Source organism: Syngnathus typhle, linkage group LG5 (assembly GCF_033458585.1).
Source record: "Syngnathus typhle isolate RoL2023-S1 ecotype Sweden linkage group LG5, RoL_Styp_1.0, whole genome shotgun sequence".
NCBI classification, from domain to species: Eukaryota; Metazoa; Chordata; class Actinopteri; order Syngnathiformes; family Syngnathidae; genus Syngnathus; species Syngnathus typhle.
Genome location: NC_083742.1, coordinates 3,760,851 through 3,775,998, shown reverse-complemented (window position 1 = coordinate 3,775,998; position 15,148 = coordinate 3,760,851). Strand labels below are relative to the sequence as shown.

General features: G+C 47.3%; 1 protein-coding gene across 6 annotated transcripts in view; it reads right to left on the bottom strand.

The window, feature by feature from the left end:
- fkbp15b (FKBP prolyl isomerase family member 15b) overlaps nucleotides 1-15,148 on the bottom strand; it is a 114,954-nt gene that overhangs the window by 18,512 nt on the left and 81,294 nt on the right. For all 6 annotated transcript variants that reach the window (XM_061278170.1, XM_061278168.1, XM_061278169.1 and 3 more), the window contains exons 18-21: nucleotides 10,097-10,191; nucleotides 9,915-10,017; nucleotides 8,711-8,882; nucleotides 3,391-3,527 (exon numbers count right to left, since the gene is read on the bottom strand). In XM_061278170.1, the coding sequence (XP_061134154.1) occupies nucleotides 3,391-3,527; nucleotides 8,711-8,882; nucleotides 9,915-10,017; nucleotides 10,097-10,191 (507 nt within the window). The remainder of the gene's footprint in view (nucleotides 1-3,390; nucleotides 3,528-8,710; nucleotides 8,883-9,914; nucleotides 10,018-10,096; nucleotides 10,192-15,148) is intronic.

Genomic DNA, 15,148 nt, shown 5'->3' with positions numbered 1-15,148 from the left:
TGGGCATGTTTACCACTTCGTTACATCACCTTGAAAAAGACGTCGCTGGGACGTTGATTTTTAATGAATCCATAATGTATGACATTATTGTTTTTTAACTGCATTGCAGAAATTAAAGAGCTTTATGACAATATTCTAATTTTCTGAGACAGTCCTGTGTATATCCACGAGTCGCCGATGCTAACGTTGCCCGGCCAGCTAGCCGGCCGCTCCCCCCCATATATAAAAAAAAAAAGATTCTCAACGGATTTACACGATTCGCAAAAATACTTTCGACGGAAAAAAACACGGAAATCCACGGAACCGCGGAAAATTCTCATCCTTGTGACTATTTGCTGAAAATTAAAAGGACAGCTGCTGTAGCCACTTTTGACAGCTTCCTTTCATTGAGCTTCTGTGAGCATTTGTTGCGCCCGTGCCAGAGCACGCTCGGCTGGCAACTTCCCTCAGCCACACCCCTTCATCACCGTAATGCAGTGCTTCTCAATTATTTTCTGTTACGCCCCCCCCCTAGCAAGAAGAAAACTATTCGCGCCCCCCCTCCCCACCGTGACTATCCTAACTTGTCTTGTAAGTCGTAAAATGTTGCACTGTCGCAAACGTGACAGAAGTAACAATGAGAGCGCCACTGCCCCCTGCTGTAGTAAACGCGCAATTACACTTTATTCTAGTACTGCCAAAAAAAAAGCCTGTTCCCCAGGGTCACACGCGCCCCCCCAGGAATAGCACCGCGCCCCCCAAGGGGGGCGCGCCCCACTATTTGAGAAGCACTGCCGTAATGTCTGTCACGTGCTTCCTCTTGTTACCTCATGTATTTAAGCCCTGCCCGTATGTTTCTCCCTGTCAGTGTCTACTGTTGTCCCCCGTCTGTATCCGCGCCTTGTGTCCTGCAAATTTAGTTTTCCCCCGTTCTTGTCTGGAGGCTCACGGTCAGAATTTTATCCTTGTCCAAGTGGACTTTTGCCGGTCTGTCTGTCTGTTTGCTGGCCGTGAGTCTCCATTCCGTCTGTGTTGTCGGTTCCCCACCTGCCTCCCTTCCAACTCCCTTTCCCTTCAATAAAACCCGGTTCAAGGGGCATTTGGTCGCCTTGGCTCCACTCATTTCCTGACAGCGTCGAGCTTTCCACAGCGCACGGTTACCATTCTCAGCCAGGGGAACCTGCTGGATCCGATGCATGTATCACAGAGGTGAAATATGCAAGGATCCACGCAGGGTTACTGTAACTAGCTGGGCGTCATTTGTTGCAAGCCAAACAGCCCATGTTGCCTTCAAAGTGCTATGTGGAAATCGAACATACTAATAGCACTTGAAATGTGGCTGTTGAACTGACAATTGGGGCATAATTTATCACGCTTATACCAAAATCGGTAATCAGTACCATCTAAAAAGGGGTTTAAAGTTTAAATTTGTCACAGGCATCACTTCTAAAGCTGCCAATATCATTAATATGGTGTACATAATGCGTATATATGCGTTCAGTGTGGACAGCTTGACGCTCACAGGAACCTTGCTGAGGACGTTCGATGAACGGAAGCTGTCAAAAGTGTTATTATTACAGTCAAACCTCGGTTTTCGAACGTCCTGGTTCTCGAACAAATCGGAATTCAAACGAAAAATTCGAGATTTTTTGCTTCGGTTGTCGAACAAATTTCGGAGGTCGATTCTCGCGAGATGAGCCAAGAGGATCTGAGAAAACCTGACCGCGGGGCCAGGATGCTGACTGACTCCATTGTTATTGTATTTTCGTTACTTTGAGGATTGTATTAACCCCTAATCCTGCCTCCAAAGAAAGCAAGTGGGAGCAGTAAAGCCATCCTAAAACACAAAGACGCTCTTAAAGCAGTGCGACAGTGAGCGCCCGGTGCGCTGCAGTTGCGCGATCGGACCAAATTAAGCTCTCTGCGCACTGAGGTCCACTTAAATTTTCGAAAGTACATCAGGACTTTTAAAATATTTTCTAAATTTCAGCGATGGCTCGGTCACAATAATGCGACCAGCACGGTGCAGTTGCTCATTCGGCGGCGCACTACGGTTGCGCGTTCGGCGGTGCGTTGCAGTTGCGCGATCGGACAAAATTGCGCAAATGAGAAAAATGCTTAAAAAAGGCGGGGTTTTTTTTGTCTTGGAACGGATTTTTTTTTCCATTATTCGTAATGGGAAAAATAGATTTGGAATTCGAACGATTCGCTTCTCGAACTACCTTCTGGAACGGATTGTGGTCGAAAACCGAGGTTTGACTGTATTATTAATGCAACAAAGTGATGTTATTTTACAAAAGTGCCTAGGTCTGTCATGTGATCTTTAATTTGCATAGCAGATTATCAACTCTGATAGAGCTTGTTTAAAGTTAACATTAAATGCAAACACTGACTGGATCCAACCTGCAGACATATTCCGACAACAGCAAATGAAAGAGAAAAAATAATGAAACAAGACACATCACAAGGCTTGTCATTGGACAATAACTACAACTATGTAATGGATGTAACACCGCAGCATAGCTGTTTGCTTGGTTTGCTGGACCCAGTATCCTACATAAAGTTGCCGATGAATAAAAAATGTAAAGAGGTAAGAGTGCCAACAATTTTCTTTGATTTGCTGAAAGATGAACAGGATGTTAACAAAAAATATAACCTTCTTTGATGGGGATCTTTAAAATGAATGAAATATGCCCTCCGCCTACCACTTAAGTCCTACATGTTATGTACGTGATAGCGTAGCAGCTAACCACTTACAATTATCTTAAGCATCATGCAAATCGCCAACTAGAATCCTCTTCTCATTTTATCACAGTAAAACATGAATCAGAACAACATCATAAAATACTGTTCAATACTTTTAAGACTTTGATGGGTTTTAACCAAATAATTAAGCTAAAACACCTTAGTATAGCGCATTAGCATTGAGGCCTAAGCTCTTAGGAAGCGGAGGCCTTGCTTGACGGAGCTAAACGTGAGGGCTCATTCAATGGAGAACAGCTCCTCACGTCAATATATAGGCGTACATTTTGTTGTCCTAACGAGCAAGTAACTATTTAGAGACTGATATGAGTGAGTTAATAGTTGTTTTTGTATTATTTTCACAGGAGAACGCTTGCTCACAAGACTGTCTCCTTGACAATGCATTAGCGATATTTGTGCCACACTGTGGCAGAATGAGATATTATCCCTAAATGGCACACAGGTTTTCCAAACATATGTTTTTATGTGGGTTACAAATCCATTTATGGTTTTATGTATCTATATCGGCTCATGAAAAAAGAAAAGCAATTTTTAAACACAGCACCACTCTGAGATTCTCACCCAGTGTATATAAACCAAATATCATTAACACAGATGGCACAGTACTGATCCACTCAGTAGGGAATATACATTTTGAAGGGCACTCACTTGTTTTAGGCCTTCTTGATTTGTCTTCAGGTCATTAACTTCCCCCTCCATGTTTTTGAGCTTGAGCTCTAGCTCCTTGCGTCTTTGCATTTCTTCACGGTACTGAGACTGGGATCTTTCTGATATTTCCCTCAGCTCTGACACATACAAGCACATAATCACAATGTTACATCAATGATTATGACATATGTTTGTTATATCCTTCACAATATGAGATTGGTGATCTCTGATTTTTAGATTTAAGAGGCCATGTTCCCAATACAGTTAACTCTCCCCTCCATGAACTGTCCCCTTGTCATTGTGGAGGTGATTGAGTAGCTCAATAATCCTAGGAGCAAAGTCTGGGCCTGAAAGTTGAACCTTATTTAAACAGCATACCGTTTTTTTTCGTGTATAGTGCGCAAAATTTAACGAATTTATTGTCCTAAAATCTGGGGTGCGCATTATACATGGGTACAAAATTTTTTAATTTTTTAAAAAATTTTTATTTTTATTTTTTTTTTAAAGAAAGTCATGGTACAACAAAACCAGCAACAGGACTGACCGACAAAGTCGTGGAACAAAAAGACAGGGTGACATTACCAAAGACAGGAACAGAAACCACATCATGACAGTAACACATGCAATGATCCGACGGTGAGCGAGGGGCAGACAGGACTTAAATACAAAACACGTTACATCGATTGAGGTGACACAGGAAGAGAGGGGCGACGCGAACAGAAACTATGGCAACCTAGACACATAGCAAAACTGGGGACGAGACATGGCAAATCTCCCTCGAAATAAAACTTGAAATCACCTTTCTTCTTGTTTGTTGTCAATCGCCCATGCATTCAGCCATCCTGCCCAACACACAGTCAGTAAAATTCATAATTGACGACACATCGTTTGATGCGATGGTGCAATCCTTGATGGTGTGTTATTGTCAAATATTTTTTGTTTTTTAATCTCCATTGCGGACCGGACGTCATACGGAGGCCGCCATTACAGATGCGCAGAACGGATGCACAAGACTCGTCAGCTATATTAAGAGCGAGAGTTGTTTTCTTCCTATTAGTTTCAATTCACAGTTTAATTAGCAGTTTCAATCAGCAAATAACAAAATGCGTATTACAGGTAATATTTTATTTCACAACACTTTGCCTTGTTTCTTTGGTCTCTGCTGTTCATCCTAAAACACAAAGGCGCTCTTTAAGCAATGCGACAGTGAGCGCCCGGCGCGCTGCGGTTGCGCGACCGCACCAAATTAAGCTCCCTGCGCAGTGCGCACTGAAAATTTTAAATTCTAAATTTTAGAAAGTACATCAGGACTTTAAAAATATCTTCTAAATTTCAGCGACGGCTCTGTCACAATAATGCGACCAGCGCGGTGCAGTTGGGCGGTCGGCGGCGCGCTACGGTTGAGCGTTCTCTCTCGCACTCTCTCTCTCACGCTCTCTCGCTCTCGCACACACGCGCACACGCGCACACGCGCACACACGCAAACCGGATATCATACGGAGGCCGCCATTACAGATGCGCAGAACGGATCCGCAAGACACGTCAGCTATATAAAGAGCGAGACTTCAGTTCTCTACCTAAATCCGTATTACAGGTAATATTTTATTTCACAACACTTTGCCTTGTTCCTTTCTTCTCTGCTGTTCACTTCAAACACGCTCCATGCGACCGCAATGCTCTCGTTTCAGACGCTTGCTCGATCACCTGCTCGTTTGCTGTCTGTCACAATGTACCCTACACAAATCCGAAACATTTGTTGCAGCTCCGAGTCACGACGAGGGGCAAGTTTTGGTTTCCAAGGGTGTTTTTATTCCTCTTCAACGTCTCTCCCATACAGAGCCGCCTTTTTCACGTCCGCACGCCTTTTTCACATGCGCGCACAGAGCGCGGTGGTGCGTTTACGGGCAGTCGGAGAAATCAACGCCAACAAAAAGGATTACATCCAGCCTAGTTAAGACCATACCAAAGACTATAAAAATGGGACCCATTGCCTCCCTGCGTGTGTGACGATCATTGGGACTTAAAACAATATATATATATATTTTAAAAAATTCATAAAAATTGGGTGCGTATTATACAGGGGTACAAGCTTTTTTTCCAGCATCAGCATGCCATTTTTAGGGTGCGCATTATACATGGGGGCGCATTATACACGGAAAAAAACGGTAAATTGCATTTGGCATTTTCTGAAATTACTTCACCATTAAAGGAACATTCCAGGCTGTTTGAATTCACATTTAGCACTTATAAAGGATGTATAAGCCAGGGGGCACCCTTGGTGAAGAGGTCACAGGTGAGGGACCAGACCAAGTATAATAATAATAATAATAATAATAATAATACATTCAATTTATATAGCGCTTTTCAATAACCCAAAGACGCTTTACATGGAATAAGAAAAAAAGAGTGGAGGGGGGGGGGGGGGAGAGACAGTAGGTTATAGTTAACAGGACATCGGTCAGCAGTGCAAAGGGGATGGATGGAGGAGAAGGAGGGGCGGGAGCGGATGTTGTTGAGGTTGCCAGTACGGGAGGTGGGGGTGACGGGGTGTTGGTAGTCCAAAAAGAGGAGATGGGTGAGCCATCAGAGAAATGCCGGACAGATGTAGCGGCGACGGCGAAGGATCCCAGCCTCGTGTGGAAGGAGCAGTGGACCAGGTGGTGATGCCAGTCGACCTCGACTGCAGCCGCTCGAACGGCAGGCCCCAACGCACCACGGCGGCACACAGCAGAGCCACGGTTGGCGAGCCCGCAGGGAGTGGAGCCCGTCCCCCGCGGACGCCGGACGGAAGGCCAGAGAACCGGGCCAGAGCTGCCGTCGAGTCCGCAGCAGGCGGCCACAGGCTCCGAGTCGGGAGGCAGGAGGGTCTGGTGGTGGTTTTGTCCAGTTGGCTGTTGGCTAGCTGGCTAACGTAGTTGGTAGAGGAGACAGATAGGTAAGAGCGGAGCTGCGGGGAAGCGAGGTGGACGGAAGACAACACGAGAAAATAAAAGAAGAGACGGGTGGACTGAAAACGGGAAAACGAAAAACAAGTAACGGACACGGTTATATGACCGTATAAGTATGACCCCCCCCCCCCCCCCGCAATTCTAAAACAAATACAAATAATGGCTTCAATTTCCCTTTTCACGAATGTGGGCTAACAGGGCCTGCCTCCCTTTGGAGCCAAACCTGAAGGTGGGGCTTGAAGGCAAGTGTCTGGTGGCCGGGCCTGCACCCATGGCGCCAAGCCATGCTTAGACCCAATGAAAAATGTGGGTCCCCCTTCACAAGATCTCCCCTCCTGTGGAAAGACCAAAAAGGTCGGGTGCAGAAAGAGCTTGGCAGCAGACAAAGGTTGGGGACCTTGCCAGTCCAAAATCCATCTGCAGAAGCGAAAGTGGTTGAACTCTCTTACACTGGAGTTGCCCACAGTGTGAGACACAGAGCAGGTCTGGGTGTACTTAATTCTCCCTGGCCTAGCGCCTGTAGACTGTGATGCGTTTGTGGATATGGACCAGGCGTCGGGAACCTATGGCTCTTTTGGTGACGTTATTAAAAAGAATACCAGGCAGCCAGACGGCAGGAGCCTGTAGTGGCAGGCCAGTGGGTGAATGTCCCTAGCTTTCCTAAGTGGCCCTGGCTCTATACAGGCCAGAAAGCTCCATGAAACTCGTCCCAGCAATCCTGCCACACATCCTCACTATGCTACCTAATCTATTTTTATTTTTGGCTGTGAGGGACCCAACTCAACAGATAAAAGAGAAGGTTAAAATGGACTCAATAAAACAAAAATAAAATAACTTGATAAAAGATGAAGTTTTTGGAAGGAGTGCTGAAGAGTGCTCCTTCTGGAGACTTCATCGTTTTGTTGGGCAACTTCAATGCTCATATGGGCAATGACAGCAAGACCTGGAGGGGCGTGATTGAGAGGAACGCCCGCCCCCCTGGATCAGAAACCGAGCAGTGTTCTGTAACTCAATTTCTGTGCTTGTCACAGAGTGTCCAGAACCAACAATATGTACAAACATACTATGTGCTGTATGTGCTCATGGCATCAGGACAACCTAGGCTGCAATTCGATGATCAACCTTGTGGCCACGTGATTTCAATGCTCGGTAAAGAGAGGGACGGAGCTGACAATTTATTATCACTGAATGGTGTGTTGGCTCCAATGGTGGGATAAGCTGCTGGTCTGCCCCGACAAACCCAAATGTTTGCTGGGAACGACTGGCAGAATCCCTTGTCAGAAAGGGTTTCGACTTCCACCTTCGGCAGAACTTCGCCCATATTATAGAGGAGGTGGCGGACATTGAGTCCGAGTAGACCTTGTTTTGTGCCTCCATTGTTGAGGTGGCTGATCGGAGCTGGCTGTAAGGTGATTGGTGCCTGTCGTGGGGACAAACCCGAAACGTGTTGGTGGAACCACCAAGTGTGTGAGGGTGCATGGTAGTTCACTAATAAGTCTACATATTCTTTGTGTACTTGGAGAAGGCCCTCCATCATGTGCTCGAAGGATCTTGTGGTGGATGAGCTGCCGTAGTATGGGCTGTTTGAGCCTTGTACAACAGATGTTATAGTTTAGTCCGCATTTAGGGCAATAAGTCAGATTTGTTATCAGTGAGGGTTGGACTCTGCCAAGGTTGCTTTTTGCCACAGATTCTGTTAATCTCTTATGAAAAACGTTTCAAGGCACAGCTTAGGTGTTGAGGTTGTACGGTTTGGTGGTCTCAGTTTCTCTACTCTTTTAGATGGTGTGGTACTGTTCAAGTGGCAATCTTCAACTCTCACTTGAGCGATTCACAGCCAAGTGTAAAGCAGATGGGATCAAAATCAGTGACTCCAAAAATGAGACAACGATCCTAAGTCGTAATAGGGTGGAGTGCCCTCTCCAGGTGGGGGATGAGATACTGTTCCAAGAGGATGAGTTCAAGTATCTTGGGGTCTTGATCACAAGTGAGGGGAACATGGAGAGCGAGATTGACAGGTGGATCGGTGCAGCGTTTGCAGCGATACAGACTATGTATTGGTCCGTAGTGGTGAAGAGGGGCTGAGCCGGAAGGTGAAGATCTTGAATCACAGGTCGCCTATGTTCCTACCCTCCACCGATGCTCACAAGTTATGGGTCATGATCAAAACAATAGTCCATAGGATGGGTTTGAATCTGAAATGTTTTTAATCAAGCTTGTATTTCCACTGGAAGGTAAGTAATTGAGATACCATTGGTTGGGTCAGCAATTAAATTAATACATCATAACAGTGAGATAGTCGAAAATCACAGAACTGTACAGTCAATACCTAATTTTGGCAGCAATATGTATATTTGGGTATTAACACTAACCTTCGAGTTGTGATTCCAGATCACTGATGTGTTTAGAGTGGCGTTCACAGTCAAGCCGACTTGTGCTCAGTTTAGTTTGCAGCTCTGAAATCTTCTGTTGATGTGTCAAACCCTCTAGTTGCATTTGAGAAAGATTAGCTGTGGCTGATGCCAGTTTTTCCTTTAATTGAATCTGGAGGGTAATCAAGAAGATACAGTGACAGGATGCGAGATAGAGACCTCAACCCAAAAGGAAACCTCATGTCACAATAATGACTGAACCATTTATAAAAGTACAAATGACAACTGGGAATTAAAACCATCCATCTATCTATTATCCACGGTTTATCCGGGCTCAAGTCGCGGGGGCAGCAGCTTCAGCAGGAAGTTAAAACTTACTTCTGTCAGAGAGGTGACATTCAATATCCCTAGAACTACTTCTGTAGCTGCGGATCGGACCGCCAAGGTCCCCGCCTTTGAGCGCCGCACAACTCACTACTCACGATTTCTTTGTGTCTTGCCATGTGAAGAAATTGACAAAGCAGACTTTGACTTTGACCTGACCCCTTTGGCCCCTCCCACAGGGGGGGAGTTTATGGGAAAGGGTACCCATGTTAACTTTTCAGGCTGTACCAGGCCAGGCCCCATGGGTGAAGGCCACCAGACGCTCACCTACGAGCCTCACCTCCAGGCCTGGCTCCAGGAGGGGCGGGCGATCTCTCCTCCGGGCAAGGGAAAATGTATCTATATTGTCACTCATTTTAAGGGATTCTATGAGCCGTGCTTTGTCTGATCTCTCAGCTAGGACCTGTTTCCCATGGGTGACCTTGCCAGGGCATAAAGCCAGACAACTTAGCTCCTAGGATCACTGGGACATACGAAGCCGTCCACCATGGTATGGTGATGACTGATGGAGGGGACCAATGAATTATCCAAATAAATACAGTACGACTAAAATGAAGGTCACGTTTGAAAACATGCTCTGAGAGTGGACCAAAGCTGGAGTGCCAGTATGCGCAGTAGACGCTCTGACAAAGGACACGATGCACCAACGCTGGCTGCGTTTGGATAACACATCCACTCTAAGAGAAGTGCACGGGCCTCAGAGGTAATTTCCTAACGCACTCTAAATATATTTTATGAAGCCAGGTAAACCTCTCTACTTCTGTTTTCTCTGCGAAACCCTGGGGTCCATTACACTTTGGTAGTGATTAGCAACACTGACCTTGTCTTGTTCAGCCTGCAGTAGTTTAACTTGCTTCTGTTCACCTGAAGACTTGAGGGAGTCATTTCTCTTTTCCAAATGCGTGTTGCTATTGTCCATATACCTACATGAGATATGACTAGGCGTGATACATAGTCTACCGACAGAAAAAGATGAGACAATTGAAAAATATTCAAACTCACCTTTGGCTTTGGTTGAATACTTCACTTATCTTGGGGTTTTGCTCCTCAATACGAGAGCCTTTCTCGAATAATTCTTTCTTTAAACATTCATTTTCCTATAAACAAAAATTTAACATGATACAGTGGACATAAAACATCCAGACACCACTATTCAAATTCCAGTTTGTGAAAAATAAGGGAAAAAAAACAGCAACATTTTTTTTGTACATCTTTCATGAGAAATATAACTTGTACTTAAATGAAAACAAATGTTTTTGAGAAAGAAATAGAGATAAGCAACTTAGATAATGTAGCACAATTGGGCACACACTCTTACTGGGTATGGGTGTTGCATTCAACCCTGAATCATTCCTTTGCACCTGTCAGATTTCAGTGCATGCTGAGCCTGGAGAGACGACTGCATCCCAAAATGTTGGGCAGTATATACTATATTTCCAGGAACTCAGTTTTTTCTAACAGTGTATCACATGACCGGGCAAGTAGCCAGGTGGTGATGAAAATCCCCAGGATTGTTCTTTACATATACCACATCCAGTATGCTGAAACATTATTGATAATCACATTCAAACTTGTCTTAAATGGAAGTCAGCACACAACAGCCACTATTTAAAGCATGTCTGATTTACAAATAAAGTTCAGTGGTTCTAGTAGCTATCAAAAAAGTGAAGAAAACTACCTTCTAATTGTGTTAAACAAGTAATTTTGTAATTTTATTACAAACTGTACAGTATGGTGCATTTTAATAATCTTAGAGACATATCTACAATGTGAAAATGCAAGTCATTCAGCACTAACTGACTAACAACATTGCCACTAGGTTATACTTGAATGCCATGACTGTGAGAAAGGGTCCTTAAAGTTTAAGGCTTAAACCATACGCTGGAGTTAAGTTTATTCCATCCATCCATCTTCTTCCGCTTATCCGGGGTCGGGTCGCGGGGGCAGCAGCTTCAGGAGGGACTCCCAGACTTCCCTCTCCCCAGCCACTTCATCTAGCTCATCCCGGGGGATCCCAAGGCGTTCCCAGGCCAGCTGAGAGACATAGTCTCTCCAGCGCGTCCTGGGTCGTCCCTGGGGTCTCCTACCGGTGGGACATACCTGGAAAACCTCCGTCCAGGAGGCATCCTGATGAGATGCCCGAGCCACCTCATCTGGCTCCTCTCAACGTGGAGGAGTAGCGACTCTACTCCGAGTCTCTCCCGGATGACCGAACTCCTCACCCTATCTCTAAGGGAGAGCCCGGACATCCTGCGGAGAAAACTCATTTCGGCCGCTTGTATCCGGGATCTCGTTCTTTCGGTCAGGACCCATAGCTCGTGACCATAGGTGAGGGTAGGAGCGTAAATCGACCGGTAAATTGAGAGCTTTGCCTTTTGGCTCAGCTCTCTCTTTACCACGACGGACCGGAACAGAGTCCGCATTACTGCCGACGCTGCACCGATCCGCCTGTCGATCTTGCGCTCCATCCTCCCCTCACTCGTGAACAAGACCCCAAGACACTTAAACTGCTCCACTTGGGGCAGGATCTCATCCCCGATCCGGAGAGGGCATTCCACCCTTTTCCGATCGAGGACCATGGACTCTGATTTGGAGGTGCTGACCCTCATCCCGACCGCTTCACACTCGGCTGCGAACCGCTCCGGTGAGAGCTGGAGATCACGGCCTGAAGAAGCCAACAGCACCACGTCGTCTGCAAAAATCAGAGACGCGATGCTGAGGTCCCCAAACCGGACACCCTCAACGCCTCGGCTGCGCCAAGAAATTCTGTCCATAAAAATTATGAACAGAATCGGTGACAAAGGGCAGCCTTGGCGGAGTCCAACCCTCACTGGGAACGAATCCGACTTACTGCCGGAAATGCAGACCAAACTCTGGCATCTGTGATACAGGGACCGAACCGCCCCTATCAGTTGGCTCGGTACCCCGTACTCCCAAAGCACCCCCCACAGAACCTCTCGAGGGACACGGTCGAACGCCTTCTCCAAGTCCACAAAACACGTGGACTGGTTGGGCGAACTCCCATGCACTCTCGAGGATCCTGCTGAGGCTGAAGAGCTTGTCCACTGTTCCACGGCCAGGACGAAAGCCACACTGTTCCTCCTGAATCCGAGGTTCGACCTCCCGACCGACCCTCCTCTCCAGCACCCCTGAATAGACCTTACCAGGGAGGCTGAAGAGTGTAATTCCCCTGTAATTGGAACACACCGGTCTCCTTCTTAAAGAGGGGAACCACCACCCCAGTCTGCCAATCCAGAGGCACTGTCCCCGATATCCACGCGATGTTGTAGAGACGTGTGACAGCCCCACAACATACAGAGCCCTTAAGAAATCCGGGCGGATCTCATCCACCCCCGGGGCCTTGCCACCGAGGAGTTTTTTAACTACCTCAGTGATTTCGACCCCAGAGATTGGAGGGTCCGCCTCAGAGTCCCCAGGCCCTGCTTCCGCAATGGAAGGCGTGTAGGTGGAATTGAGGAGGTCTTCGAAGTTTTCTCCCCACGACACACGACGTCCCGAGTCGAGGTCAGCAGCACGGCATCTCCACAGTAAACAGTGTTGACGTTGCACTGCATCCCCCTCCTGAGCTGCCGGATGGTGGACCAGAATTTCCTCGAAGCCGTCCGGAAGTCATTCTCCATGGCCTCGCCAATCTCCTCCCACACCCGGGTTTTTGCCTCAGCAATAACCGAAGCCGTGTTCCGCTTGGCCATCCAGTACCTGTCAGCTGCCTCCGGAGTCCCGCAGACCAAAACGGCCCGATAGGACTCCTTCTTCAGCTTGACGGCATCCCTTACCGCCAGTGTTCACCAGCGGGTTCGGGGATTGCCGCCACGACAGGCACCAATGACCTTACGGCCACAGCTCCGGTCGGCCGCCTCAACAATGAAGGCGTGGAACATGGTCCACTCGAACTCAATGTCGCCCGCCTCCCCCGGGACGTGGGAGAAGCTCTGCCGGAGGTAGGAGTTGAAGCTCTTCCCGACAGGGGATTCTGCCAGGTCGGACCGGCATCTTCCCCCACCATCGGAGCCAACCCACCACCAGGTGGTGATCAGTTGACAGCTCCGCCCCTCTCTTCGCCCGAGTGTCCAAACATGCGGCCGCAAATCCGATGACACGACTACAAAGTCGATCATCGAACTGCGGCCTAGGGTGTCCTGGTGCCAAGTGCACACATGGACACCCTTATGTTTGAACATGGTGTTCATTATAGAAAATCGAGCACAGAAGTCCAATAATAGAACACCACTCGGGTCAGATTGGGGGGGGCCGTTCCTCCCAATCACGCCCTTCCAAGTCTCACTGTCATTGCCCACGTGAGCATTGAAGTCACCCAGTAGAACGATGGAGTCCTCAGAAGGAGCGCTCTCCAGCACTTCCTCTAGGGACTCCAAGAAGGGTGGGTACTCTGAGCTGCCGTTTGGTGCATAGACACAAACAACAGTCAGGACCCGTCCCCCCACCCGAAGGTGGAGGGAGGCTACCCTCTCGTTCACCGGGGTAAAGCCCAATGTGCAGGCGCCCAGCCGGGGGGCAATAAGTGTACCCACACCTGCTCGACGCCTCTCACCATGGGCAACTCCAGAGTGGAAGAGAGTCCAGCCCCTCTCGAGAGGGCTTGTACCGGAACCCAAACTGTGCGTGGAGGCAAGTCCGACTATGTCTAGTCGGAAATTTTCCGCCTTGCACACCAGCTCGGGCTCCTTTTTAGCCAGAGAGGTGACATTCCATGTCCCAAGAGCCAGCTTCTGCAGCCGGGGATCAAACCGCCAAGGTCCCTGCCTTTGGCCCCCGCCCAGCTTGCAATGCATCCGACCCCTTTGCCCCCTCCCACAGCTGGTGAGCCCATGGGAAGGGGGACCCACGTTTCCTTTTCGGCCCCATGGGCGAAGGGCCGGCCACCAGACGCTCGCCTTCGAGCCCCGCCTCCAGGACTGGCTCCAGAGGGGGGGCTCCGTGGGACCCGCTTCCGGGCGAGGGAAAACGAGATCCATTTATTTTGTTCGTCACAAGGGGCTCGTGTGAGCCGTGCTTTGTCTGGCCTAGGACCCGTTTGCCATGGGTGACCCTACCAGGGGCATGAAGCCCCAGACAACATGGCTCCTAGGATCATAGGGGCACGCAAACCCCTCCACCACGATAAGGTGGCGACTCACGGAGGAGAGTTAAGTTCATTGTTACGCGTAATGCATTGATCAGCTTGTTAGCTTTGGTGCCGGGCTTGTGTTTGCGCATCCAAACTTGCTGCGGTGAGCGGGGTCGGTTCACTGTGATTGCCTCCCGACAGGCTTATCTGTATATCAATCATGCAATGGGAGGGATTCTAGCCTATAGAAAATAAGTTTTTTTTTTTTAAATGTCAGGCGTGTACCTTACTTCAGTGATGCCGTAATGCTGAAAGCTATGCGACCTTGTAATTTACTAGTCGTACTGAAACGGACTGAAACATTTTGGCAGAGCGCTGTGTACACAACCAGTATGGATCAACAAATTCATCAGTGGATCCATATATAAGGCGCTCTGCGTTATAGGGCGCACTGTGGTTTTTTGAGTAAATTTTCAGTTTTTAAGTGCGCCTTATAGTGCAGAAAATGCGGTAATACTTACAAATACAGCTAAAACTCAATTTCATGCAGACTTTGGGGTCCAGAATTTGGTTATTTTGGTAACCCCGAAAGCACGTGTTTTTTTTTTAATTTTAGGCAGCTGAAGCGGTCCTTTGTTACATTACCGTATTGGCCCAAATACAAGATGACCCCGATTATAAGACAACCCCCTCTTTTTCGAGACTCAAATTTGCAAAAATATTTTTTGAAGACCAAATTTAATTTTTATACAGAAAATAATTACAGTACATCTGAAACAAATGATTATAACAATATATTCGAGAGAAAAAGTATCTGAACATTTAAATACCGTTTTTTTCCGTGTATAATGCGCCCCCATGTATAATACGCACCCTAAAAATGGCATGTTGATGCTGGAAAAAAAGCCTGTACCCATGTATAATACGCACCCAATTTTTTAAATTTTTATTTTATTTTTTTTAAG